We start from the raw sequence: 27,928 nt of genomic DNA, 5'->3' as shown, positions 1-27,928 counted from the left end.
CAGAGGCACATGAGTATTTTTTTGGCAGAATGGATGGATGAGAACCATTTTGTTCTAATGACCCTGAGTGCTGTAGAGCACTTGGAGCTTGGTAAGATATTGAATATGCCAAGGTCATCCACTGTGTTTTGGGCCATCCCCAGTCATCTTGACTTCTATCTTGCCCGTGGTCTTTTATTGACTCCAGGAGAGAGAGTGAGATTGATGATTTGGGGCAATCTTTCTAACTGTAATCCAATTTATGAACAAGTCAAGATAATACTCTATGATATCATTAGTCCTCTTCAAAAATGAAGGACAAACAGCTTGATCTGTAAGATGGAGAAGATGTGATAAGGAAGCAGAATTAAAGTCACTGTAAGGGAAAACTTTCTAATGATTAAAACTTTATCAAGTGAAATAGATTGCCTCACAATGTCATGGGTTACTCTTCAATGGAGCTATACAAGCAAAGATTGGGTATGCTGGATATTCATGTTCAGTCTGACTTGAACAAGATTACCTTTGAAATTATTTGATTCTTTATTCTGTAGGAACCTATGTTAGGAGGACATCAAGAACTAATCAATTGATTTAATATTCCATGGATTATCCTTAGTATATTTTAATACCATTTTGCTTATAAATCCTGTTATTGGCAAATGAAAATAATAAAAAATTGTTTAATTTTAATTAAAAATTTTTAAAGAACATAACTTAGGAAGGCTAATTCCTGAACATTGAGACAGAAAAGTTGAAAATTTCTAACAATAATTTAAAATTAGAACATCCATATGCTTCTTTTTGTTAATTATTAAGAATTGTGTGTTTAAAAAGTGTGTTAATACTTAAGAGATGTCATGTGAAGTGTAAGCCATCATGAGTCTCTTTAAAGCAGATTATAAGAAAGAAAATAATGGAAGAAATGCTCATTGTTAATATATCATAAAACTAGAATTCAAAATTAAATGTTTGAGGAAAATACTGAGAAAAGGTTGAGACTCATCAGGGAAATGTCCCCTTCTCTTTTTCTTATTTCTTGGTGCTTATTATAAGTTCTTACATCCTTGTTAATTTTTCTAACACTAAGAAGAACAAACAAACAAAACAGTAAACAAAGTGATGCATGATGAAGTTTTTCTTCAAGCTGAGCTATATGATAAAAAAAACTTAAGAATAATATCAGTGAATTTCTTTCAGATATTGTGGATGCTTTGTCAGACCCAAAGAAGTTTCTTTCTGTAATGGAAAAGAGAGCAGATCAAATGAGAGCAATGGGTATTGAAACTGTAAGTATTAATTATTATCACAATAGAGTTTATGACCTTTTTAGGGAATACTGATGTAACACAGGAGATAGACATAACGTGTTGGATTTGCTTGCTGTATCCAAGTGCACATGATGACTTCTTAAGTTTGGGTCTTCAAGTGGTATGTCTAACATCTTTGGAAAAGAAATGTATATTGTCGTTGTTGAACAATGAAATATGTATTAAGTGGTCATACTTCCCAGCAAAAAATTCAATTCATCTCAGTTTAACAAATATTTAAGTACCTTTGTGCAGGGCACTTTACTACAAAGGGGATATGAAAATTAACTCTAAACTTCAAGGAGTTTGCATTCTTCTGAAAGTCGGGATGGGGAAGGTGCTAGCTTTTATTAAAGGGAATCATACAAACCTGAAAAACTAATATCTTAACTCTCATCTAGAGTCAGTCATTATCAAGACCGTGCCATTAGAAATTAAATTACATTGTACTTTTATTGACATTTTTCTCACATGTATAATTGATCATCTTTCTTCTTTTTGTTTTTTTAAAGGATGTTTTCTAATATAAAAATGCCTTTGTGCACCTAGCACACAGAAAGATGAATTGAGAATGATAGGGGTTTAATAAATGTTTGCTGAGTGGCATCTAGGTAGCGCAGTAGATAGAACACCAGCCCTGGAGTCAGGAGGACCTGAGTTCAAATCCAGCTCAGACACTTAATAATTGCCTATCTGTGTAACTTTGGGCAAGTCACTTAACCCCATTGACTTAAATAAATAAAATTTTAAAAATAAATAAGTGATTTTTTGTTGAATCAAATGGAATTACATTATATTAATATGTTTAAGCTTAAAGTATCATGACTGTGTGTCAAATATAAATGTATATATTTCAGAGTGACATAGCTGATGTGCCAAATGACACTTCTAAGAATGACAAGAAAGGAAAAGCCAATAATGCTAAAGCCAATGTGACTCCGCAGAGCAGCTCTGAACTCAGACCAGCTACCACCTCAGGTCTGGGAGCAGGGGTAGAAGGCAAAAAAGGTAAGGTGAACTCTTTCTGGCTATTTTTGTTGGCTATTTCTGATGAGTAGAGACACTTATTTTTGTCATTTTATAGGTTCTCATAAATACTTAAAGCATAAACATTATTTGTTTCCACTTGGATTTGGCACTGGAGTTTAATTTTCTTGGTTTTTCACATGTTAACAATGTCTCCTCCAAAATGGCTATGTTGACTTCATTTTCCATGCTAGTTAAAATTATAATTCTTCAGACTCAGTTATCTCTTAAGGAATTAGACCTTTAGCCAGTTTATGTTAGTGTACTTTGTACTATGGCTACCCAGCTGCTAGTGTAACACAGAGAATGGACATAGCTCAACTGATCTACCCTCTCTCCTCTTTCATTGTCTGAGGATTTCTAGACACATCCTCTGGTTTTCTCTTGAAAAACCTTTTATTCTTCACTTTTAAAAAAATTCTCTTATGTATTCCTTTCCTATCTCATGGCTTTCTTTCTTTGCCCGGAATCCCAATTTCTCATACCGAAAAGGACTAATCTGTAAACATGTTAATTACAAATATGTATGTACAATTTTCATCTTACTGTTCATCACTGAGGGGAAGGAGGTGGGAGTGGAGGGTGGAAGGAAATTATGTAACTTAAAAATATGCCTAAGCATGGACATGAGTGTTGAAAAACTTTCATAACATGTAATTGGAAAAAATAAAATAAAATATCAAATAAAAAATTTTAAAAATAAAAACCTTTTGTTCTGAAACCCAGAGTAACCTTTCTAAGTGAGTTTCTAGTTCTCAGCCAGGTTCTTTTAATCATTGTTTATCCTTCATAGATGGCAGTATTATAGGATCACAGGTTTAGAGATGGAAGGGATCTCAACTGACAAGATTAAAACTGAATGAGAGTTAGTGACTTGGGGCAGCTAGGTGGCACAATAGATAGAGCACTGGCCCTGGAGTCAGGAGTACCTGAATTCAAATCCAGCTTCAGACACTTAATAATTACCTAGCTGTGTGGCCTTGGGCAAGCCAGTTAACCCCACTGCCTTGCAAAAAAATAAAATAAAATAAAAAATTTTTAAAAATAAAAGAGTTAGTGACTTGCCCAGGATCACACAGAGCTACTAAGGGGCCAAACTGGAATTTGAACCCTTGACTATAATAAATTCAACTCTTTCCATAGCAACATGCAATTTGTGAGCTTATAAAGAGAGGCATTGTTATAAAGTTCTACTCATGAGCAACCTTTCTAATCTAGGCTAAATGTAAAGAAATACTTTGTAAGATGTGACAAGAAAGTATTAAAAATGGCTGCAAATAAAAATTAGTTTTATTGCCTAAATTGAAGTCAGAGGTGGGGAATCAGGGAGGAATTGAATGTACTATTAGGGAATTTGAACTTTTAGGCAAGTTGCTCCAGTTAAGCTACATTTGCACTAGATTATGTGCAAGAAATAATATATAGACCCTAAGTAGAATTGCCACAAGACTAGTGGAGAGGAAAGGGTGAACATGAGAGACATTTAGAAGGAAGAATCAAAAGGACTTGGTGAATGATTGGCTATGGAACAGGAATGAAATATAAAGAAGTTCAGCCTGAATGTATAGGCTTAGAGACACCCAAATGGGAACATAGGAGAAAGATCCATTTTTGGTAGGAAGATTACATGTTCTGCTTTAGATTTTGTGGAGTCTGAGGATCTATCTAGGCATACAAGTAGAAATGACCAGAAGGAAATTTGAAATAACTATCTTATAATTGGAACTCTGATATTAAAGCTTTGGGAGAGAAGAGGGTTAACTGAACCTCCAAAAGTCAGTGAGATCAGTAAGGTAAAAATAAATAGAAAAAGAAGAGAGCTAAGGAAAATAGTGAGGAAGAAGAGTAGTTTTAGTTAGTGTGATACAAAAGAAGGGAAAAAGGAAGAGTCCCATGTTCAATATCTTGAAGATAAAATGGTCCCAACTCATTATTTTGATAATGGCCCAGAGTGGCTAAAATGGAATGACATTGAAGGACAATTGAAGCTGTGAATTTTAAAGAACTGTGAGGCCAGTGAATCAGATGGATCAATCACATGGATGATGAAATGGCACAGGATGGGGAGAGAGCAATACTCTGAGTTAGATGCAGGAGAAAAGCAAAGAGAGATGGAAACACATCCCAGAGAAGAGCAGAAGATAACATCAGAAAAGTATAGGGAGTTATACAAGGAGTTAATAAAGTCTTTAGGCATTTTTTAAATTCTCAATGGAACAAAGAGTTTAAAAATACATGAAGAGGGGGCAGCTAGGTGGTGCAGTGAATAGAGCACCAGCCCTGTAGTCAGGACGACCTAAGTTCAAATTCAGCCTTAGACACTTAATTATTGCCTAGCTGTGTGACTTTGGGGAAGTCATTCGAACCCCATTGCCTTAAAAAAAAATTTAAAAGGACATGAAGAGGGGTAACTAGGTGGCAAAGTGGAAAGAGCACTGGCCCTGGAGTCAAGAGGATCTGAGTTCAAATGCAGATTTAGACACTTAATAGTTACCTAGCTGTGTGATCTTAGGCAAGTCACTTAACCCCACTGCCTTGCAAAAACAAACAAAAAAAAAGTACATGAAGATTTTTGGAACACCTTGTATAACCAGATGTCATGGACTTCAAAAAGGGAGAATTTATTGAGTGCTGATTAACAATTAAACAATGAACTCAAAATAGCTTTGGAAACCAAGAAGTATACCCTGCATCTTCTCTGAGTGAAAATGAAGAAAAGTTGCCTCCACTGGAAAAATCCTTGTGAAAAGCAGGGGGTAATAGGATGAGACTCATGTCAGTTAATATAAGAGCATATGCTATCTGGAGCAGTCACATTTTCTTCCTTAAAAGTAGGAATTAGAAAATACTGTTTTGATAATATACATACATGCTAGAGTAGCATTAAGTTTACAAACCTCATTGGAGTTTTCTAAGTTTCCAGAACAAGAGAGTAGGCAAAAGAAACTCCCACACAACTCTCAAATTATCATTTGAACGATTACAACTTATTTTTAACACCTACATTGGCACGAACAAAAACTCTCCTGAAACTTTAATATGAAGAAAACAAGAAAATTCAATTAGCTAAGACACTTTCTTCAACCTTAGCATTGGAAAAATCTCTCCTATATGTATAATTCTACTTCAATAAGTAGAGCAAAGAGAGCACTACAGATTATTTAAGACTGATGAACTTAAAAGTGTATAAGAAGCATCATTCAGAATGATGTTACTAATATACACTGTAATATATAGTATTATAGAAGAATATAGAAGTATTAGGAAAGGGAGGGAACAAGTATTTATTAAGTAACCACTTTTGTACTAGGCACAATGAGAAGAGTTTTACAAATATTATCATCAAAAAAATTGTTCTTCACAGAGCCTTGAGCAGAAGACGTAATTATAATCACCATTTTAGAAAAAAAAAAACGGAGACAGCTAGAGGTTAAGTGACTTGCCCAAGGTCCCATAGTTAGGAAGTAGATGAGGATTTGAATCTAAGACTTCCTGACTCCAGGACCAATACTATCTAGTTAGTAAGAATTCCACCAGGAGACTGGCCTGAATTCATATTTTCCTTATGATCTACATTGGAAGTTTGTTTCATGTTCTGTGTGTGAGAGTGTGTGTGTGTGTGTGTGTGTGTGTGTGTGTGTGTGTGTGTGTGTGCTAAATGCTATTTATAGGCTTTGCTTTTTAAATAATTTGTTGTTTATCCTTAAAGTTTACTATAGATAAACCAACTTCTGGTTATTAAGGGCTCTGCTTAGGCAGAAGTAGAGAGAGTCCTTTTAATCAAAACTTTGCAGAATTAAACCAGAACTGTCAGAATGAGGCAAATGAGTGTTCCATTCAACCCAGAACTCTATCTTATAGAAATTTGGATTATAAAAACAAATGACATGGACTGCAAAAAAAGTAGAATTTTTTTTGACTAACATAAGTATTCTTACTCTTGGAGACCAAGAAGTAAGCTTGAGTAAAGTATGGCTTTTGCAATCAGTAATATTTTCACTATTAATATTGTAACCTAAATGTCTCTAACTTTCTTATTATAAACCATTATGTCTTAAAATATCAAAACCAAAAAGCATTTCAGCCAGTCAGTTATTTTTTTTTCCCTATCTGGTCTTGCCAAAGTGTAATGTTGGTGTAACTGTGGCACATTAAGCTTACTAGGAATAAATGATATGGTTCTTCATCTACAGGTACATATAATAACTCAGCTGATATCCCTTGTAATAAGTAAAACTGAGAAATATGCTTCTTTAGATTTATTTTTATAATCCTTAAACATAAACACTTCTTACTGTAACTTTCCTAGAAATCAAATATGGTATACTAATAGACTTTCTTGAAATAAACAACAGGAAGAAATAAATTCTTTAAAGAAGAAACATTCAAAGTTACTTTACTCCCCTTCTGATGATGGAAATTAAACATGGTATGCAGTGCCCTTTAATTTTCAGAGTTCCAGGAAGAAAATAAATAAGTATTTGCCTCAACAGAAAATCTACATGAAAACAGAACATAATTCTATTGTCTTGGAAATCTTTTCCAGCTACTGTTGCTATGGCAACACCTGGTCTAGTTCATCACCAAGACAATGTGATGAGTCAATATCTTTCTTTAGGAAATTCTAGGTCCCCATTATAGTATTCTACTGCATGTTGATTCACTGGGCTTTTCTCATATATGAAAATTATTGCTAAAATGCTTAATTTAATATTTTGGGCAGTGGAAGCTTTTTGCTTTTGTTCTTTAGGTGGTAGTGAATTTGGGATAGTGCTCCAGGAAATTGTATTGCAGTTATTGCTTTTTACCCTAAGCAAATAGTCTGGCATGAACAGACTTAGAAAGCAAAGGTAAAAACAGTCATTTCTCTTAAGCATTCAGATAGTTACTTTTCAATGGGAAGATGTTCGTTTCCATGCTCATTTTGAAGCCAACAGCATGACTTAGGGGAGAGGGCTTTAAGGAATGATAGATGTTCTTTTATCAGTGAAAAAAATCTCAAAGGCTCTCTGACTTAGGAGGATAGAAAAGGTTTACATTTTAATTCACAGATTACTGCAAAAAATTCACAGATTAATTCACAGAGTTCTTTAGCAAGGTAAAAAAGTGAGTTTTTAAGAAGAGAGTAAGTTTAAGTAAAGAAGAAACAACTACAAGTTGGGCTGGTGAGAACAGTAAAGACAGCAAGGAAAGGGAAAAAAGGAAGGGGAATAGGCACAAGACAGATGGTTGGACTGGGATGACAGGAAGCTAAAAGCCTGGAGAAGAGAGTGGGGAAAAACTTTTATAGGGAGCCTAATCCACCTCTTGTGTGGGGAGGAGCCAGGGGAGGGATCAAGGAGCAACCCACCTGAATGTGACCAGAGTCAAACAGGTGGTGGAGGGATTGTAGGAAAGGGCTGAGTTGCTTCCTATTATCTAAGTGAATTTACATTTGAGAAGAGAGTTAGACTGAACAAAAGGGAGGACTTCAGAGGCCCACAGAAATGCCTGACAAACATAGATAACAGTTCCTTAATATTACAGAAAAGGCTAGACAAATATTTCTCCTTCATTAATATTAAATATAACATAAATGTTTAGATACCTGCCTTCATAAAGAATATTAGAAACTGTAATAGCCTAAGCAATACTTTTATTTGTCTAATTTTAAAAATGAACCTAATATCCTAATTTTTCTTAGGTATTGAACTTATTCCTCAAGTGAGGATAGAAGACTTAAAACAAATGAAGGTAAAGTGAGTTGATATTTTTATGACAAATTAATATAGCTGAAGTTTTTCATTTTTTTTCTTTCAGTTGAATTCACTCCCTATGTCTACAGGAAAACTAATTTGAATGCTTTTTTTTCTTATTGCCAATAGGCTTACTTGAAACACTTGAAGAAGCAACAGAAAGAGCTAAATTCTTTAAAGAAGAAACATGCAAAGGTAAAAATTGTTTCTTCTTCTGATAATGGTCATGAAAACCTAGACAGTAAAACTGGTTGTATTGATTCATGGCCAAACTAATTACATCCTGGGAGTATAAAGTAACGACTACAAAAGCTTTTGGTCACCTAGAGAATACTGAAAAAGAATTCATTTAGTCCTTGGTTATTATTTGCCACCCACAGTTAAAACATAAGCTTAGTCAAAGTATAAAGCAAGGGTATGGTGACTAGTCTTTTATCCTGCATGCCAGATTAAAAGAACCTTGAATATATTTTTTTCAGCAAAATAAAACTTAAAAAAATAACTCTAATTCTAGTAATGAATCAAAAATAAGGGAGCTAGCAGGTAGAAGACAACAGTGGTTTTCTTAAAAACTATTCTCTTCCCTGCTTCTTAATCTCCCACCGCATCAGGTTGAGGTATATGTGGCTATAAGATCATAGAACTTGATCTTAATAGCACCCATACCATCTTATTGAGTCCCCTCATTTATGAGGAAACTTGAGACCAAAGGTCACACAGCTAGTAAGCATCTCAGAGATGCGAACCACTCCAGAACCAGAACTCCTTCCACTGTACATGTCTCAAATGCAAAAATTCCTTTTTGAAACTTTGTTATTTTTAAAAAATCATTTTAAATACTGTGTTAAACTAATATTAAAATAATAGAGTCATTTTAGTGAGTTAAGATTTAGCCTATGATTTACCAAGTACATAAATTTGAGAGAAATGTTTGCACAACCAATATAGGACAAAGAATTCTGCCACAGCTTTTAACTGCTCCACTTAATGAATGTTTTGGCTACCTCATTTAAAATAGAATAGAAGTCACAAAAGCAATAAATTGAAGACGCATGATGATTATGTAGCTCAGTTCCCTCAATGAGCTTTCAAGCATGATGTCTGACAATTTATATATTTTCCTGATCCAACCTCTGGCCCATTCACATTATAATGTCTCTGTGTCTCGTTGGCATAGAGTTAACCCATCTCCAAAATCACGATCAATTTATTTCCTTTAATATGTCAATCAGTCAGCCCAGCATTTATTAAGTTCTTGTTACTTCTAGGCATTGTGCTTAGTTCTGGAAACACAGAGAAAGGCAAAACTATTCCTTGCCTTTAAGAAGTTTGCATAATCAGAGAGACATTTTATAAATATCCTAGTAAATACAAGAAATATGAAAAGGGAAGACAAGAACATTAGAGTGCTTGGGAAAGGTCTCTGCAAAAAGGTGGGACTTGAAATGCATTTTGAAAGAAACCAGGGAAAACTCAAAGAAGAAAGGGATGATATAAAAACAACAGGGACAATTAGTTCAGTCAGGCATATGAGAGATAAGTACATAGTTAAATCTTAGAGCACAAGGAAAGAAGGAAAAGTAGGAAATGGATCAGATTATGGAAAGCTTTATAAACCATACGAGTTTTTATTTGCTAGAAGTAATAAGGAGCTAATAGAACTTCTTGAACAGATGTGATATAGACTTATACTTTACTTTTTTACCCAGTTAACAAATGTTAATACTTAAATTTCTTTCTCCCTCTCCCACTTTACCCTTTTAAAAATACAAAAGGAAAACTAATGCGTATAACAACATATAGTCAAACAAGGAAATCCCCACATTGGCCATGTCCAAAAGTATATGTCTTATTCTGCATATTGAGTCCATCTCCACTGGAAGAAGAGAAAATTACCTGGGCAATTGAGTAGAAGATGGATTACATGGCTAGAAAGATGGGGCAGGGAGACCAATAGAAAATTTTTGCAGGAGTCTAAAAGAGAAATGAGGAAATCCTGGAATAAGGGTTGGGTTTAATGAATGAAAAAGAGAAGACATATGAGAGATTTTATGAAATTAGAAATTATCAGTGAGAACAGATCTTTCATTGAAATGACAGGTAATTGCTACTTGTATTTCCAAATGGCAAAGATTCTATATTTCTAACTGAATTTCTATAGCTTTGATAAGCATGCTTTTGACAAATGTTGTCATTTTCCCGTCCTAGACACTTTCCCTTTAATCTTTTTGCCTCTATTACCCCTCCTTCTTAAACTCTCATAGATAGAGGGCTTCATTGGAACTAGGGCTGACCCTGGAAAACTGAGGGCCAACTCCTGTCTTATTAGCATTTTACCTCCAAGCAAGTCTGCACTACTTTAAGGCTGGTAAAAGGTGTGTGAGATAATGTATATAAAACTGCTTTGTAAATTGAAAAATATCATACAAGCAGATAGAGATAATATTACTCCTCTCAAGAATTCTGAAATTTTGTTTGCCACAGATACATCTCATTGTATGTAACAAATATGTCTACATGTGCCTGGAAATAAAATTTTTAAGTGAAAAATAATAGCTGATATTTATATAACATTTTAATGTTTGCAATATTTTTTTTCTTTGATTGTCACAATAACCATGGGAGGTAGGAACCATTATTATCTTCAATTTATAGCTAAGGAAACTAAAACAGGCACAAGTCAAGTAACCTAGTTAGGATCACATAACTAATAAGTGTCTTGGGAGAATTTAACAGAGGTCTAATAGACTTCAGTATTCTATCTAAAGTGCCACCTGGCTATTCATATTTAAATGAATCAAATGAGTAATCCTTTGTTAGACAATGTAAGACTTTTACAAATTAATTAGCTTCTCCTTCCCATTTATTTTTAAACCTGTAGTAATTTGAGGAGGAAAAGCTTTCTCATAAAATTAAAATAATAATCCCAAATAAAAACAATTAAACAGGAAAGTATTCCTTTTATATTACTTGTGCCCTTGTCACTTATATTAATTCCCACCTTTAATAAAAATCCATTTGGGGACAACTAGATGGCACAGTGGATAGAACACTGGCCCTGGAGTCATGTGTATCTGAGTTCAAATCCGGCTTCAGACACTTAATAATTACCTACCTGTGTGGCCTTGGGCAAGCCACTTAATCCCATTGCCTTGTCTAAAACAAACAAGCAAAAAAATAAAAAAAATTAAGATCCATTTCCATGAATTTCTCAAAAGCCTAGATGTTTTGTCTTTCAAATACTTTTTGAAGTTGGGTTACCAATGATTATTCTTGTTTCCTGTTTGTGTGGGAGGCTGTGTAGTTACTGAAATGGAACATCCCACCAGTCACTTAAGGCTTTTCTTGGGGCCATCAAGACTATCATTACCCTCACTGTCTGTTCTTATATGGTTACTTACTAAGTTGGTTTATGCACTCCCTGCTGGAGCTGACATTCTTCTCCTTCAAAAGCATGTTCTCCTCCCTCCCTCTTCTTCCCCCACACTGACTTCCATCAAATTGAACATTTGTGCTTGGTCTTCAGTTTGGAATATAAATAAATCCCTTGTTTGTCTTAAGAAGACAGAGTTTTATAGTAAATACTTGTATATTAAGCACTGTCTCTTTCATCTAAAGGTTTAGTTAAAATAAAAGAATAATCTCAATGTTTATAAACAAAAAGCAGTAACTATTGGAAAAGTTAAATTATTTCAAATGCTTTGAATAAAAGCATTTAAAATGAAAGAAGTTGGAGAAGGTAATGAAATTTGAAAAAGCAGGAAAATGAGAACTAGATGAAACAAATAACAATGACAACAACAACAATAATTTGCATGAAAATTTAGTCCTATTCTTCCCCCAAATAAAAAGGAGACAACCAAAAGGGATAAATCCAGCTTGGTCAATCTTGCCTTTCTATAATCAAGAGTGAATGCTTCCCTTTCAGTTTTTGCTCAAATGTTTTATTATCAATATGAAACAGGAGAAGACATGTGTAGAACAGGCATAAAATACACTCTTCTATCACCTCTAGATCATTCTTTCCAAATTCCCACCTATCTGTCCTTCCTCTCTTAATCACTACAAGTAAGAATTTTTGTGCTAAGGAGACACACCTAAAGTCAATGAGTAGACTGGAAGATGAGTTCAAATTGGACTTCAGACATTTAGTAAATTGTATGCCTCTGGGCAAGTCCTTTTACCTTTCTCTGCTTCAAAATCCTCAGCTGTAAAATGTGGATCTTAAAAGCACTTATCTCTCAGAGTTTTTGTGATGATCAAATGAGATAAAATTTAGGTGTTCAATAAATTCTTGTTCCCTTTTCCCCCAAGAGGCATGAGCAATAGAATAAAAAGGGTTGAAGGGAGATTACCTAAGAGTAGGTGGGACAGGTAGCAGCAGTACTTCCAAGGTACCATGAGATTTCTATGCTACTGCAGAACTGACCTAAAACTTTTAGGGAGCTAAGTATATGTGATGAGCCTAGGGTCAGAGATGTGGATACCAAAGGGAAGAATTTGATTCCACAACATGTTTGTACCACCTTGAAACAAAGACCCAGATCACCATACCATAGTTATGGTTACATATATATAAAGAAATCAACTAATAAATGAACAAATGACATGAAATACCCTCAAAGTCAAAGTTGAATTTGATTCAAACCTTGCCTCTGACTTTATCTGGGTCACTTAACTCCTCATTGCCCTCAGGAAATTCTCAAATATTAATCTTCAGAGAAGGTGCCATTGGTAGGAGTTTCTTCACTAACTGTTCCCTCTACCAATGAAATCACAGATTCAGTCGGAGGTGGGCAGAGAAAAGGAAAAAATCAGTGGAAAACTAGCTTGAGAGTAATTCAAATGAAAAGGATATAAATATTTTTGATTGATCAAAAATATGACATATTTGCTTTAAGCAGTATATGTGTGTATCCTTTCTTTCTTGGGTCAGTAATAAATATATGATATAAGAAGATATTCTAATAGGCATTGGTCTGTCCATATCTATATGAATGTATTTCATGCCAGGACCTACATTTTGAAGAAGAATATAGAAAAACTAGGATGTGGTAACTGCGTGATAAGAAAACTTGGAGCCATGTCTCATATAAGGTATGGCTAAAGGAACGGAGAGTATATAGACAGAAGAGAGGCAAAAGCATGATGACTGCCTTCAAATATCTGAAAGGCAGGAGAGAAGAGATTTATTGTGTATTGTTTAAAGGGAATGAAGGAAAATAGAAAAAAGAAAGGAAAGGGAAAGGAAAGAAAAGAAAGGAAAAATGAAAAAGGGAAAGGAAAGACAGAAGGGAAAGAAGGAAAATGGAAGAGCAGGGAAGGGAAAGGAAGGATGGTCACTTATGCTATGTTAAGTGACCATTTACAAATATTACCTGATTTAATCCTCACAATGATTCTGGGAAGTAGGTGCTGTTTTCCATTTTGTATTGAGATGAACAATAAAGTGACTTTCTCAAGATCACATAAGGTCAGATTTGAATGCTAATTTTCAAGACTCCAGTCCCCTTGAAGCTGGGGAAATATTAGACAGAGAAATGTTTTATAGTTAATAATCTGTACCCTTTGTGCTGACCAGTTATCTTCTACCCCCATCCCATTGTACAAGTTACTGACATGAAGTCAATGAACTTTTAGCAAAGTGCCTTCTCCTAGCCTGAAAAGATTAAGTTCTAAGAAACTCCCCCTCATAAACATATCCCTAACTACCTCACCTCTATTTTCTGGGTACCCCATCTTAAATCTCCCTCCTTAAAAATTCTGTTCACTCCTCAGTTGTGTCTTGCCTTCCTTTAGAGGGAAGCCTATTCTTGGGAAGTGCTATCCTCAAACACACTTATCTGGATTCCTTTCCTTACTGGTTAGACCCAAATGGCTTCTTTTTTTCCCCCTTGAAAATAGGTTCTCAGTATAATCCTCCAATAAAAACCTCTCATGCTCCTATACCCTTTCTTATTGATCAACCTTTCATGGGGACTTTGGATGTTTAGGTTGCCTAGGAATCAGCGGTTACTTGCCCTTTAATCCCTTTAGTTCAAAGTAATACTTAAATAAAATTTTTTGTCCCTAAAAATTCCTTTTGGGTCAGTCATTCTTTTTTTTATTATTTTTTAATTTTTTAATTTTTATATTTTTGCAAGGCAATGGGGTTAAGTGGCTTGCCCAAGGCCCCACAGCTAGGTAATTATTAAGTGTCTGAGGTTAGATTTGAACTCAGGTACTCCTGACTCAAGGGTCTTTGCTCTACCAACTGCGCCACCTAGCTGACCCCCCAGAGTCATTCTTTACATAAATTCTTTCATGTTCCCATCAGAACCTTTAACGAGCTACAATTTTTCCTGGCAACACTATAACCCTATTCACTATTCCACCTAGTTTCTTTGGGTAAGTATTTTGCTGTTGTTCAGTCATTTCAATCATATTAGACCCTACATGAACCCATTTGGGGTTTTCTTGGCAGAGGTACTGGAGTAGTTTGCCATTTCCTTCTCCAGCTCGTTTTACATATGAGAAAACTGAAGCAAACATGGTTAAGGGATTGTCCATAGTCTCACAGTTAGTAGGTGTCTGTGACTGGATTGAATCCAGGTCTTCCTGATTCTAGGTGCAGCACTTTATCTTGTGTACCAAACAGTTGCCCATGTCTACATATATAGAAATTAGAGGAGAAGAACATTAATGGTACCAAGAAAGGTAACTTTGTCTTAGAGGCTGGACAATAAATTGCCAGAGATTTTGTAGACATGATTCTTTCTTGGATTCTAGATTGGACTTGCTGACCTCTCCTGCAGTTCTCTGATTTTCTTTTCTAAGCATTAATTCTGTTAGGTAGAGCCCTGCAAAGTCTATGGAAAGAGAAAGCGTGACCAGCCAAGGTTCTACAAGTGGGATGTTTATTTTCCAATCTCCTCTCACAGGCTGCTCTAGTGTTGCCTTGTAAGTCCAAGCTACTAATCATCTTACTCTTTTTTGTAGGAACACAGCACCATGCAGAAGTTACACTGTACACAAGTTGACAAAATTGTGGCTCAGTACGACAAGGAGAAGTTGTCTCATGAGAAAATCTTAGAGAAAGCCATGAAGAAGAAGGGGTAATGTTGCCTCCTTTTCTCCTCAAAACCCCAGCTTTTTCAATCTTGCCCAGGAAAAAAATTATTTTAGCATGCCAGCCAGCTGTTGGTTTTGCAGAAGAACTGTGCTCATATGCATTTATGAACAGTGTTCATATTCAGTTATGCAATTTTAGTCATTAAAACTCATTGCTAGTTTGAAAATGAGATACCCTAGTCAATTAAACACCAGAAAAAGCAGGTCATGGAGTCAAAAGGTTTTCTTACTAAATCTTACAGAGAATCTCACTAATGATGTTTGAAATTCTGCCTACTCAGGCTAAAAATTCCTAACTTTTTTTACATTGGCTACTAACAATGGAAACAAAAATGTTGATATCTTCTGGGATTATCCCAGAGTTCTAATGCTGTTGTGTTTCATTCTGGATCACCTTTTGTTTTCCCTGTCTTCTTCAACTGCCTTTGGAGGCCTTCTACAACTCTTCAAGTGAGAAATGGTAGGGATTGTAGGGTGGAAGCATTCTTTTCCATTCAAGATCCTGTGGATAAACCTTTGTGTTTATACAGGGTGATTTTAGAAAACCATAATCATGTAAATGTACCAAATCACCTTCATTGTAAGACCTTTTGACATTGAAGTACCTGTTCTTCAAGTTCTAGTTCTCTAGATTTGATTTAATGACATCAATTTAACAAACATGGAGAACCTATACTGTACTCAGCCCTGGGTCTAGAAGACAGAAAAAAGAAATAGTCCCTGCTTCAAGAGAATTAAATTGTATGGACTTAAATCAATATGTTTTATAATTCACTTAAATAGGGGCGGCTAGGTGGCATAGTGGATAAAGCACCGGCCTTGGAGTCAGGAGTACCTGGGTTCAAATCCGGTCTCAGACACTTAATAATTACCTAGCTGTGTGACCTTGGGCAAGCCACTTAACCCCATTTGCCTTGCAAAAACCTAAAAAAATAAATAAATATAATTCACTTAAATTAAGGGGAAAATGGCTCATATTTATAGTCATTTGTAGTCATATAACTGTTTTGATAGATGCTAGGATTAACAATTAGAAACAGCTCTCCTTGGCTACCTTCAACAAAATCTGTGATTTCATCCGAATGGAAACTCCTTCCAGCAACTACGGATCATAACACAAGCCCACTTATGAGATTACTTGACCACACTACTGCTCTAAAAATTAATTATCTGCATAAATTAGCAGATAATTAATATATTGTTATTCAGGCATTTTCAGTTGTGTCCAACTTTTATGACCCCATTTAGGATTTTGTGGGCAAAGATACTGAAGTGGTTTGTCCTCATTTTACAATTGAAGAAACCAAGGCAAGCAGAGTTAAGTGATTTGCCCAGGGTCACATAGCTACTCAGGGTATGAGATCTGTTTTGAACTCAGAAAGATAAATATCTACTGTGCCATCTAGCTGCCCAAGATAACTGGTAGAACTGCTTCATCTGTAAAACCTGACTTTTTCTTTCATCTGCAAATAATTCTCCTCCTGAGAACATATTATTTTCTATCTGTATCTTTGAATTTGGATAGGGGTAGAGGGAGGAATTATTATGTCTAATTTGACATTTGAATTTATTTTCAACATCAATTGAGACTAAAACACTTGACAGTGTTCTTAATAAATAAGACACTGTTGAATGAAATGGAAAAGACTGAACTAGATTCAACATTACCTCTATTGTTTAAACCCTGATCCTACACAATATTAAGTTTAGGTAGGCTGCTTCTGCCCATAGTAAAATCAAACCTTGATAATCCAAAACAAAGAATAAGTTATCAGAAAAGAAAAAAAGAATATGGGCCTGTATTATACAAACTGGATACTTAATGATTAAATTACTTGATGATAAATTATAGTATAAATAGACCCTAAATCTATTTACCTTCTTAACAGCATTACTGGTATGATTGTTGGGAACAGTTCCTTAGTTACTGGAAATTTTTCGGGCAGAAAAAGTTACCACAATTAATGGGAATTTTCATATTAAATTAATATCCTAGCTACCTTCTCAACACCAGAAAGACTGAAGAAAATTGCAAAGAAAAGGTGCATCCATCTTCATTGCAATTGTTGGCTAATGATCCAACACTTGTGTTTCATGTTGGTATTGTACTAAATAAATTGTGCTAAAGCATTATACTAAATAAATCTGATTGTAAAGAGGGTGAAGCCAGGACAAAGACAGAAAATTCAAGAACATGAGAAACCCTTTACCTGACTAGAGAATAGATGGCTATATCAATTAACTACAATAAGGAAGAAGAGTTTTTCACATGGATTATTAATTATAAATTAATTTCCTTGATCAGATGTGTTGTTTATACTTAGTAGCAATGAATGTATGAGGGCCTCAGTTATAGACTGGTAAATTTAGAAATGTAGAACGAGGGTAGGTTCAAGCGATTTCATCCTTAATGAGTGGCAATTTAGGCAGAAAAAAAGAAACAATGAGAATGAGAGAGTAAAATTTTCCAATCAGTTAAGATCACACTTTCTAGAATTCAACCAATTAATTCTAATTCAGATCATATTGTCTGTTCAAAAATGTGATGAACAATCTAAAACAGGTATTTTTAACTTGGGGGGGTGGGGAGGGATCCAAGGATTTCTTCCTTTACAATCTGTGATAAGATTTCAGAAGATATGTTAGTTTGGATGGAAAATTTCACCTTTATTTTCACTAACCTCCAAACAAAACTTAGCCTTTCCTTTAATTATATTTTTTAAAAAGTCATTCTGAGCTATTCATAGGTTTCACCAAATTGAGAAATAGGTCCTTGGCAAAAAAAAAAAAAATTAAAGTATTCATTTGACAAAACTTTATTGAGTGTCCATATGCAAGGACATTGTGAGAACTACAAAGAAGATATACATAATCCTTAAACTTTAAGAATTATAGTCTAGTAGGTAAGAGAAGAGTTCACAAATAACTATAGTACAAGATACAATGCAAAACTAAAAACCACAAAAGTTCAATAATTTAATATTGTCTTAAATATCAGCAAGTGCATCTTTAAAAGGGAAGGCTCACTTACCTTTCTAGGATCTGGGCCCATGTTTGACCATTAATGGAATAATATAGGTATTCCAAGAGGAAAATCACTGTAATAAAAATGATTAATTTTGAAGTTAGTTTACTTAAGAACTTTAACTATGAACAGGGAAGATGACCAAGCCAGTCTAGAAACTGGAATAAATAATTATAATTACATTTCTTTTCCTCAGAATAGAAAGAGAATAAAAAAATTATGCTAAGACCAAATACTGTTGCATTTTCCCCATGTTAGACATTTTATAGATAGATGCTGGGCTTTAAAAATAAAGGAAAAATGAATTAAAAATTCACTTCAAAGCTGACAATTTATTTGCCAGTTTTCATTCCAATGTGAGTTTTATTGCAAAGTATATATAAAAAATGAAAAATAGACTCCAAAATGAAAACTCATACAATGACAGACCACTAAAATGGAATAATAATTGGGTCTAAATGCATCTTATTGTGAAGTGTTAAACTGAGTAATTATTATACCAATAATATTTGTAAGGTGTGAATATATTACTAGAAAAATGTCATTCACACAAGCCACAATATTTCATGTTTGATGATCATATTATATTCACTAGAAATCATTTTAGCAAAAACCAACTATATGGAAATTATATAACTTTTGGTACATATTTCCTTTTTTAGGGGAAGCAATTGTCTTGAAATGAAGAAAGAAACTGAAATTAAAATTCAGACATTAACCTCAGATCATAAATCTAAGGTAAGAAAATGCGCCAGTTTTGCCAGTGGACATACACAGAAGAGAATGAGGCCAGCAGAAGTTTATTTTTATAAAATGATACAAATGATGCATGCTGCATGATTGAACAAAAGAGCTTGTCTTGCTTATTTCACAGCTTATTTGTTCTGAAAGCTCTCCAAGCAGAAGAATTCTTGATTTTCTGTGAAAGTCATGCAAACAAATGGAGAAATTATTTGAGACTTGTTCCACTTACCCAATTTCTACCCCAAGTTGGTCAGTTAAATTATTTTTGTTCTAGTGAAAGAGAATCTTTTTCTTTCCCCAAAGACAATTTTCTTTTATCTTTAAATAATGATTACATTCCTCCAATACCCTTCCTAGACAGTCCTCAAGGTTTGCCATATTACTGACAAGAAGATCAAACAGTGATTGTTATTCAAACAGTACTGCTCTATCTGCTTGCATCAGAAGGCTACATCCACACACCCAAATTAGCATTCTCTAACCACTAAACTCAGGAATTTAATTAGTCTGACTAGAATGGAAATTTGAATCTTGAAAGGCTTAATTTACTTTTTTCCTTCCTCTTATTCTGGATCTAAAATCTTTTCTGTCCTGGCATTTTATAAAAAAGAAAGTGCACTTAGACTTCTGACCAAGATGGTGGAAAGAAGCCAGGCACTGTGTTAAGGTCTCCTGGCTTTCCTTCAGAACTAATATGAATCAAGCCTCTTAACAGAATGCAAATCCACAAAATCCAGAAAGAACAAAGGAGAAGAATATCTACCAACAAGGTCTGTCTCAGGGGAATGTAAGTGAGCAGGGGGCAGAGAGCCAGTGCAGGGGTGATGGGGTGAGACCCAGACTAATCTCAGAGCATCCTCAGAAGCCTTGGCTTTGTGAGCAGGCAGGAAAACAGTGCAGTGGGTGGGGGAACTCCAGTATGATGGCTAGACATCAATCTGGTCAGCTCTGCTGGACTAGAAGACCAGGGACTTGAATCCCCATATTTTCAGTGGAGTCCCAGAGTTTCCAGTTGAGCCCCTCCTCCCATCCCTGTGATAGAAAGTGACTCTTCCAAGAGCAAACACAGTAACAACTCCCCACCCACCCAGGTTCAGGTGTGTGCAGCAGATCTCTCTCAGTACTGAGATTGACTAAATAGCCCAAGGACCCAGTCTACTTTCTTCAAGGAAAATTCAGACCTGCTGCTACCCTACCCCCCCAGGCCTAGGGAGTGGATTACAATTCAAGCCCATAGTCACTCCAGAGAATGCCTTAGCACTCCTAACTGGCTGACCCACCTGGAGTTACTAAGCCCAGGGAGCAAAACTTCTACGATTTTTCAAAACTAATGTCTGTGAACTAGCGCCATCCCCCCTCCAACACAAGATCTTGGGAAAATGAAGAAAGACCAGTGAAAAGAGAGTCCCATTGAAAGCTACTTTTTTTTTTTGCAAGGCAATGGGGTTAAGTGGCTTGCCCAACATCACACAGCTAGGTAATTATTAAGTGTCTGAGGCCGGATTTGAACTCAGGTACTCCTGACTCCAGGGCCAGTACTCTATCCACTGTGCCACCTAGCCTTCCCTTCAAATCTACTTTGAAGACAAAGACCATAACACTGAGAGAAATAGAACTTCTAAGGAGAATATGAATTGGTCTCTAACCCAGAGAGACTTCTTAGAAGAAATCAGGAGGAGTTTAAAAATCAATTTGGAAAAGAAAATTAAGGAAAACAGGGAAAAGAAAAGAAAAAAACTCAAGAGAAAATTAACATCTTGCAACAAGAAAACAAATACTTAGAAAATACAATTGGACAAATGCCAAAAGAAAATAATTTTCTCAAATCATGAACTGGGCAAATGCAAAAAGAAGACGATTCTCTCAAAGCCTCAATTAGGCAAATGGAAAACTCCTTCAAAAATAGAAATGACCAATTGAAAAAGGAGTTGCAAAAGGTAAATGAAGAAAATTCTTTTCTAAAAAAGGGAATGGAATCTGTGGAAACTAATGACTTCATGAGACAAGAAGAACCTGTTAAACAAAACCAAAAAATTGAAAAAATTAGAAGAAAATATAAAAAAACGCATTAGCAAAACAATTGACCTCAAGAATTAATCCAGAAGAAACAACTTAAGAATCCTGAGAAACATTGAAGAGAAAAAAACATGGACTCAATATTACAGGATTTAGTGATGGAAAATTGCCCTGACATCATGGAAACAGAGGGCAAAATAGTTATTGAAAGAATACATTCAACACCTCCTAGAAGGCATCTCAAAATGAAAACAAAGGAATATTGTGTCCAAATTCTAGAACCATCTGATAAAAGAGAAAATCCTGCAAGCAGTGAGAAAGAAACAATTCTAATATGAAGGAGCCACAGTAAGGATTACACAGGACCTAGGGAGCTTGGAATGCAGCCAAGAATTCACTATGCAGCAAAATGAGCCTTCTCTTCAAGGGGCAAATATAGACATTTAACAAAATAGGACACTTCCAACTTTTCCTGATGAAAAGACCAGAGCTAAATAGAAAATTTGGACTTAAAACAGGAGACTCAAGAGACACATTAAAAAAAAAAAGGAAAAAACCCTGCTATCCAATAAGATGAAACTGGCTATATCCCTACTTGGAAGAAAGATTCTCATAACTCTTGAGAACTGTAACTCTAGTAAGGAGAATATACCTAGCCAGAAGTGATGAACATTCATGACTTATCTGTTCCTCCAACAGAATGATTTAAAAACAATATCTCCTTTAAAAGGGGGACATTAAAGATACAGAAAATAAAGACAGCAAAACTCTACTGGTGGGAGACCTCAACTACCTACTCTCAGTTTTAGATAAATCTAACCACAAATGAACAAGAAGGAAGTTAAGGAGGTAAATAGAATGTTATTAAACCTAGACATGATACACCTTTGGAATAAATTGAATGTGGATAAAAATGAATATACTCTTTTTCCTGCCATACATGGCACTTACACAAGAATTGACCATGTACTAGTGCATAAAAACCTTATAATCAAATGCAGAAAGTTAGAAATAGTGAAAACATCATTTTCAAGTGATGAAGCAATAAAAATCACATGTAATAATGGGCATGGAGAGATAGACTTATGGAAACTAAATAACCTCATTTTAAAGAATGAATGGAAAACTATTGAACTACTAAATATAACCAAGGTTTTATGAAAAAAACAATAAAATTGATAAACCTCTGGTAAATTTGGTTAAAAAAAAAAGAAGAAAACCAAATTGCCAGTATCATAAATTAAAAAGGTGAACTCACCACAAATGAGGAGGAAATTAAAATAATAATTCTCAATTATTTTACCCAATTGTATACCAATAAATTTGATAATCTAAGCAAAATAGATGAATATTTACAAAAATATAAGTTGCCCAGGTTAAATGAAGAGGAAATTAAATATGTAAATAACCTGATCTCAGAAAAAGAAGTTCAACAACCCATCAATGAATTCCCTAAGGAAAAAAGTCCAGGGCCAGTTGGATTCACAAATGAATCCTATCAAACATTTAAGGAAGAATTGTTTCCAATTTTATATATATATATACACACACTTTGGAAAAATAGGTGAAAATGGAACTCTGCCTCTTTCTATGATACCAATATGCTGCTGATACCTAAACCAGGAAGAGTCAAAACAGAGAAAGAAAATTATAGACCTATCTCCCTAATGAATTTGGATGCAAAAAATCTTTTTTAGGGTTTTTCAAGGAAAATGAGGCCCAAGGCCACACAGCTAGGTAATTATTAAGTGTCTGAGACTGGATTTGAACCCAGGTACTCCTGACTCTAAGGCCAGTGCTTTATCCTCTACACCACCTAGCTACGCCCCCCCATGCAAAAATCTTAAGTAAAATCTTAGCAAAGTAATTACAGCAAGTTATCACTAGGATAATACCCTATGACTAAGCAGGATTTATCCCAGGAATGCAGGATTGGTTCAGCATTAGGAAAACTGTTTGTATAATTAACTATATCAATAACAAACCTATCAGAAATCATATGATTGTCTCAATAGATGCTCAAAAAGCCTTTGACAAAATACAGCACCCCTTTCTACTAAAAACACTAGAATACCTAGGAATAAATGGATTGTTCCTTAGAATGATTAGCAGTATCTATCTGAAACCATCAAAAAGCATTATATGCAATAGGTATAAACTAGAGGCATTCCCAATAAGAGCAGGGGTGAAACAAGGATGCCTATTATCACCACTACTATTCAATATTGTGTTAGAAATGTTAGCTTCAGCAATTAGAGAAGAAAAAGAAATTGAAGGAATTAGAATTGGGAAGGAAGAAACAAAACTGTCACTTTTTGCAGAAGACATGATGGTATACCTGTAGAATCCTAAAAAATCATCTTAAAATACTACTAGAAACAATTGGAACTTTAGCAAAGTAATGGGATACAAAATGAACCCTCACAAATCCTCAGCATTTCTATATATTACTAGCAAGATACAGCAGCTAGAAAGAGAAATCCCATTAAAAGTTTACTTCAGACAATATAAAATACTTGGGAGTCTACCTGCCATGGCAGACTCAGAAACTCTATGAAAACACAACTACAAAGCACTTATCATGCAAATAAAATCAGATTTAAATAACTGGGAAAATATCAACTGTTCATGGATAGCCTAAGCTAATATAATAAAAATGAAAATTCTACATAAATTAAACTATTTATTTAGTACCCTACCAATCAAAATTCCAAATAGTGAGCTAGAAAAATTATAAGTAAATTCATATGGAGAAATAAAAAGTCAAGAATTTGCAGGGATTTAGTGAAAAGCAAAATGTAAAAGAAGGTGGCTTAGCTCTACCAGGTCTAAAATTATATTATAAAGCATCAGTTCATCAAAACTGTCTGGTATTGGCTAAGAAATAGAGTGGTGGATTAATGGAATACACTAGGTTCAAAAGAGATAACAGAAAACGATTAGCAATCTGCTGTTTGATAAACCCAAAATGTCCAGCTTCTGGGATAAAATCTCTCTTTTTGATAAAAACTGTTGGGGAAAATTAGAAGTTAGTATGGCAGAAACTTGGATTGGACTAACATCTCACACCCTATACCAAGATAAGAACAAAATGGTTACAGGATCTATACATAAAAGACAATATTATAAGCAATCTAGGAGATCAAGGCATAGTTTACCTGTCAGATCTATTGAAAGGGAAGCAGTTTAAGACCAAGGAAGAGATGGAGAACACCATTAAAAACAAACTAGACAATTTTGATTACATTAAATTAAAAAGCTTTTGCACAGACAAAACCACTGTAACCAAGATCAAAAGAAATGTAGTAAATTGGGAAACAATTTTTACAAGTAGTATTCCTGACAAAGGACTCATTTCTAAAATATATAGAGAACTGAGTCAGATTTATAAAAAATGAAGCCATTCCCCAGATGCCAAATGGTCAAAGGATATTCAGAAGCAATTTACAGCTTAGGAAATCAAAGTGATCCATTGTCATATGATATATTGCTCTAAATCTTTTCTGATTCAAGAAATGCAAATTAAAACCTCTTTGAGGTACCACCTCACACCTCTCAGATGGGCCAATATGACCAGAAAGGAAAATGATCAATGTTGGAAAGGGATGTGGGAAATATGGGACACTAATGCATTGTTGGTGGAGATGTGAGCTCATCCAACCTTTCTGGAGAGCAATTTGGAATTATGCCCTAAGGGCAATAAAAATGTGCATATCCTTTGATCCAGCAATACCACTACTGGGTCTCTACCCTGATGAGATCATGAAAAAAAGGGTATGTACAAAAAATATTCAAAACAGCCCTGTTTGTTGTGGCAAAGAATTGGAAATTGAGTGAATATCCATGCATTGGGGAATAACTGAACAGACTGTGTTATATGTATGTTATGGAACACTATTGCTCTATTTAGAAACACAGAGGGATGGGAATTCAGGGAAGTCTGGAGGGATTTGCATGAATTGATGCTGAGTGAGATGAGCAGAACCAGAAGAACATTGTACACCATAATAGCAACATGGGGTTGATGATCAAGCTTAATAGACTTGCTCATTTTATCAGTGCAACAATCAAAGACAATTATGGGGTATCTGCAATGGAGGATACCATCTGTATCCAGAAAAAGAATTGTGGAGTTTGAACAAAGACCAAAGACTATTACCTTCAATTTAAAAAAAAAAGTTATCTTATTATGTAATTGTACTATCTCTTATTTTTTGTTTTTTTTTTTTCCTTAAGGATATGATTTTTCTCAACACATTCAATTTAAAAACAATGTAAAGACTATCAGACTGCCTTCTCTGGGGGGTGGGGGACAGAAGCGAGATTAAGGGAAAAATTGTAAAATTCAAAAATAAATAAATCTTTTAAAAAATTGCACTTAGATTTTCTAGTGTAGTCATCAAAAGCAAGCATAAATTAAGGATAACCCAGTTTTTTATCAGTCAAAAAGCATTAATGAAAGAATTCCCAATAAGCTTTCACTGCCACTGTCCAATTCAACTTCAACTTAATGAATATATTCAAGAATATTGAACAGAAAACCAGCTACCTTTGGGAAATCAGAGAAAAAATAGCTATAATGCAGTACTGGTAAGAGGCATGGTGTACCATTTCTGTGGCTTAATAGAAGACTTCATTCGGATCAATCTTTTTGAATAATTCTGATTGTCACTAATTTCTTGAATGGAAAGATCTAAGCTAATTTGTATTAATTCTTGAGGGAGGTATTAGTGATTTCATTGGAGTAATGAGCTCCCAGTAAAGAAACTCCCTTTATTAATACAAATTGGCAATTGCTGTTTAACAACTTATCATCTTAGAAAGTTCACTGGGAAGCTAAGAATTTAAATTGCCCAATCTCATACAGACTGTATGTTTCATAAGTGGGATACAAATGTGACTACTGACAGTAATGGCTTCCTTTTAGTCTCAACAAAAACACCGCCTCACAAAAATCTTTCCTCCGTACCTCTTCATTCTACTGTCATATCTCTTTTAATTATTTCTTATTTATCATATATATATATATATATATATATATATATATATATATATATATATATATATAGTTTACTTTGTATGTATTTGTTAGCATATTATTTCTCCCTTTACATTGTAAGCTCCTTGAGGACAGGAACTATTACCTTTTTTTGGTATCACCAGCCCTTACTTCACTGTTTGATATATAATAGGTGCTTAATAAATGTACATTGATTAAATGAGCAAGTGATCATCCATTTAAAATCTAAATCTTTTAAATTCTAAGTCTTAGAATCTAGGGCAATACAGTATTACATGGTGCTTCTCTGATGATTAATTCTTATTAAACAAAAAGCCAAGAGGAATTTGCCCATTCCCAAATGGCAAGGGAACAAGTCATAAATATAGACATTAAAAAAAACCCTTTCAGGATTGTCAAGGTTCAGATAGCTTCTTTTTGGAAATCCATCCATGGTCATAACTTTTTCATTTCAGAACAATAGGTATTCATCAGATCAAGAGAATAATTATCTAGATTTTAAGACTCAAATGTCCCCTAAATCTTATGACTATGGTTTCAGAGAATAGAGGAAACACAGAAGTATCTAATTGCTCTCTAGTACTTGCTATAATCTTGAGCTCTTTCTGTTTATGCCCATTGTCTCCTGGGATAGTGGTTGAAACCCTAGATGACCGTCAGGTGACGAGAATCATGTTAAAGCAACAGGAGATGCATCACATTTCTTCAGTCATGAAAAGAAATGAAAGACAATCTTAAATAACTACTTAGAAATTCGGACATCTCAGTCCTGAGTTCCAGTTCAAAACCTAATTTCTTCATTAAAACCTATTATAAAATTCCTCTGATTTAGAAGTTATAGTCAAGAACATCAGTCACCATCTGTGCCAGTTGTACAGCCAGTTGAGACTTGGGGTTATCAGTTATTCTAATTATCACTCTTTCTACATGATCATAACCATTCAATTCAAATTTAAGCTAAAAATGAAATCATTATAATATGACTCCAATACTAAGGGGACAAATGTAGTCATTTGTTGCTTAAAAGGAGCTCTTTTTCTTTGGTGACCTCAATATCTTCTTCTGATTTAATAAAATTTTTATAATTTTTTTAGTTCCATTTATATGCTCAGTTAAGTAGAATATTTTATTTTTTAGTTGATGGGAAATCAGCTAATCAAATAATTCATAGGAATATCTTCCCAGGGGAGAAGTCTATAGTAAAGAAATTATTAATAAAGGAAATGGAGAGGTCTCAGGTTCAGGTAAATTGAAGTTCTAATTAGAAGGCATATCAAAAAGGTTGTACTGTGATATTCAGGTCTGAAATATATGATTTATTCAAATGCATTAGATACCACTAATTTCATTGAATACTACAAATTATTTAAATATATTCATTTGTAAAAGGGCATACTAGTACACATCATTAGATATATCTCTCCATTGCCTTCACTTATTCATTGATGGAACCTGCAGTCTGCTACCATTACATTGCCTACTATCATATCTGATGCATGAGGATTCCTATGGAACTTTTCCTTTCCTTAAACAGGTAAAAGAGATCGTAGCCCAGCACACAAAAGAGTGGTCAGAAATGATCAACACCCACAGTGCTGAGGAACAAGAAATTCGGGATCTACATCTCAGCCAGCAGTGTGATCTCCTGAAAAAATTGCTCATCAATGCTCATGAGCAGCAAACTCAGCAGTTGAAGCTTTCCCATGACAGGTAAGCTTGAAGTCACAGCACAGAAAAATCATTTGCTTGGCATGTCAATTGTCTACATAGTCAGATTTTACTGAAGAAATCTAAGGAACTGCACTGCACCCACAAATGGACATTCTGTCCTATACATACTTTGGCTTTTTTATTTGTTTTCAGAACAATAGATGTTTACTGAACCAAGTGCATAAATTAATTGCTATTCATTGTGCTTATTGACTTTACATTGATTGCATATTTACTTCATTCCTTCAAGAAA

The 27,928-nt window shown here is 34.6% G+C and overlaps 1 protein-coding gene across 18 annotated transcripts in view; it reads left to right on the top strand.

Moving 5' to 3' along the window:
• PLCB4 (phospholipase C beta 4) overlaps window positions 1-27,928 on the top strand; it is a 517,486-nt gene that overhangs the window by 464,690 nt on the left and 24,868 nt on the right. For all 18 annotated transcript variants that reach the window (XM_074209475.1, XM_074209467.1, XM_074209461.1 and 15 more), the window contains 7 exons: window positions 1,180-1,268; window positions 2,147-2,297; window positions 7,999-8,048; window positions 8,180-8,245; window positions 15,029-15,144; window positions 18,848-18,923; window positions 27,500-27,675. In XM_074209475.1, the coding sequence (XP_074065576.1) occupies window positions 1,180-1,268; window positions 2,147-2,297; window positions 7,999-8,048; window positions 8,180-8,245; window positions 15,029-15,144; window positions 18,848-18,923; window positions 27,500-27,675 (724 nt within the window). The remainder of the gene's footprint in view (window positions 1-1,179; window positions 1,269-2,146; window positions 2,298-7,998; window positions 8,049-8,179; window positions 8,246-15,028; window positions 15,145-18,847; window positions 18,924-27,499; window positions 27,676-27,928) is intronic.

The sequence above is a fragment of the Macrotis lagotis genome, chromosome 1 (genome assembly GCF_037893015.1).
Source record: "Macrotis lagotis isolate mMagLag1 chromosome 1, bilby.v1.9.chrom.fasta, whole genome shotgun sequence".
Lineage (NCBI taxonomy): Eukaryota > Metazoa > Chordata > Mammalia > Peramelemorphia > Peramelidae > Macrotis > Macrotis lagotis.
Note: the sequence above shows the minus strand (reverse complement) of the source record. Positions and strands in the feature narration are given on the sequence as shown.